We start from the raw sequence: 391 nt of genomic DNA on the forward strand, positions 1-391 counted from the left end.
ATGGTGGCCTGGAACTTTTTCGATGGAGAAAAGGCAAGAGGCGCGAGCAACACTAATGCAACGCGTTTTTACCCGAGTCGATTTTTTTTTTTTTTTGAGTAAAAAAAAAAAAAAAAAGAAACTTTCTTTTTTATTCTTCTTTTTTATCTCGTCATATGTGATATGTGAGTGAGTGAGTGAGTGTGTCTGTGGTGGTACCCGAGGTGGATTATATTTCCTATTGCATGCTAGCGGCCTATCTGCCGCCTCGCCCCTGGACGCCTGTCAAAGTTGTCAGATCTTCCGTCACAACTCAGGTCAATGACAAGAAGGTACGGGTACGTTTAAAAGTGGACAAAAGATGGGAAGGGAGGGGGGCGTGAGTGGGGCAAGGGTCGGAGAGAGAAAGGGG

The 391-nt window shown here is 45.3% G+C and overlaps 1 protein-coding gene across 1 annotated transcript; it reads left to right on the plus strand.

Annotated features, from left to right (window-relative positions):
• Positions 1-362, plus strand: PgNI_09963 (uncharacterized protein; the record flags this gene model as incomplete). The annotated part of the gene is made up of 2 exons (XM_031129944.1): positions 1-64; positions 232-362. The coding sequence occupies 2 exons, from the start codon at positions 1-3 to the stop codon at positions 360-362; spliced, it is 195 nt and encodes a 64-aa protein (XP_030977449.1).
• Positions 363-391: the final 29 nt, after the last annotated feature.

Source organism: Pyricularia grisea (assembly GCF_004355905.1).
Source record: "Pyricularia grisea strain NI907 chromosome Unknown Pyricularia_grisea_NI907_Scaffold_7, whole genome shotgun sequence".
NCBI lineage: Eukaryota > Fungi > Ascomycota > Sordariomycetes > Magnaporthales > Pyriculariaceae > Pyricularia > Pyricularia grisea.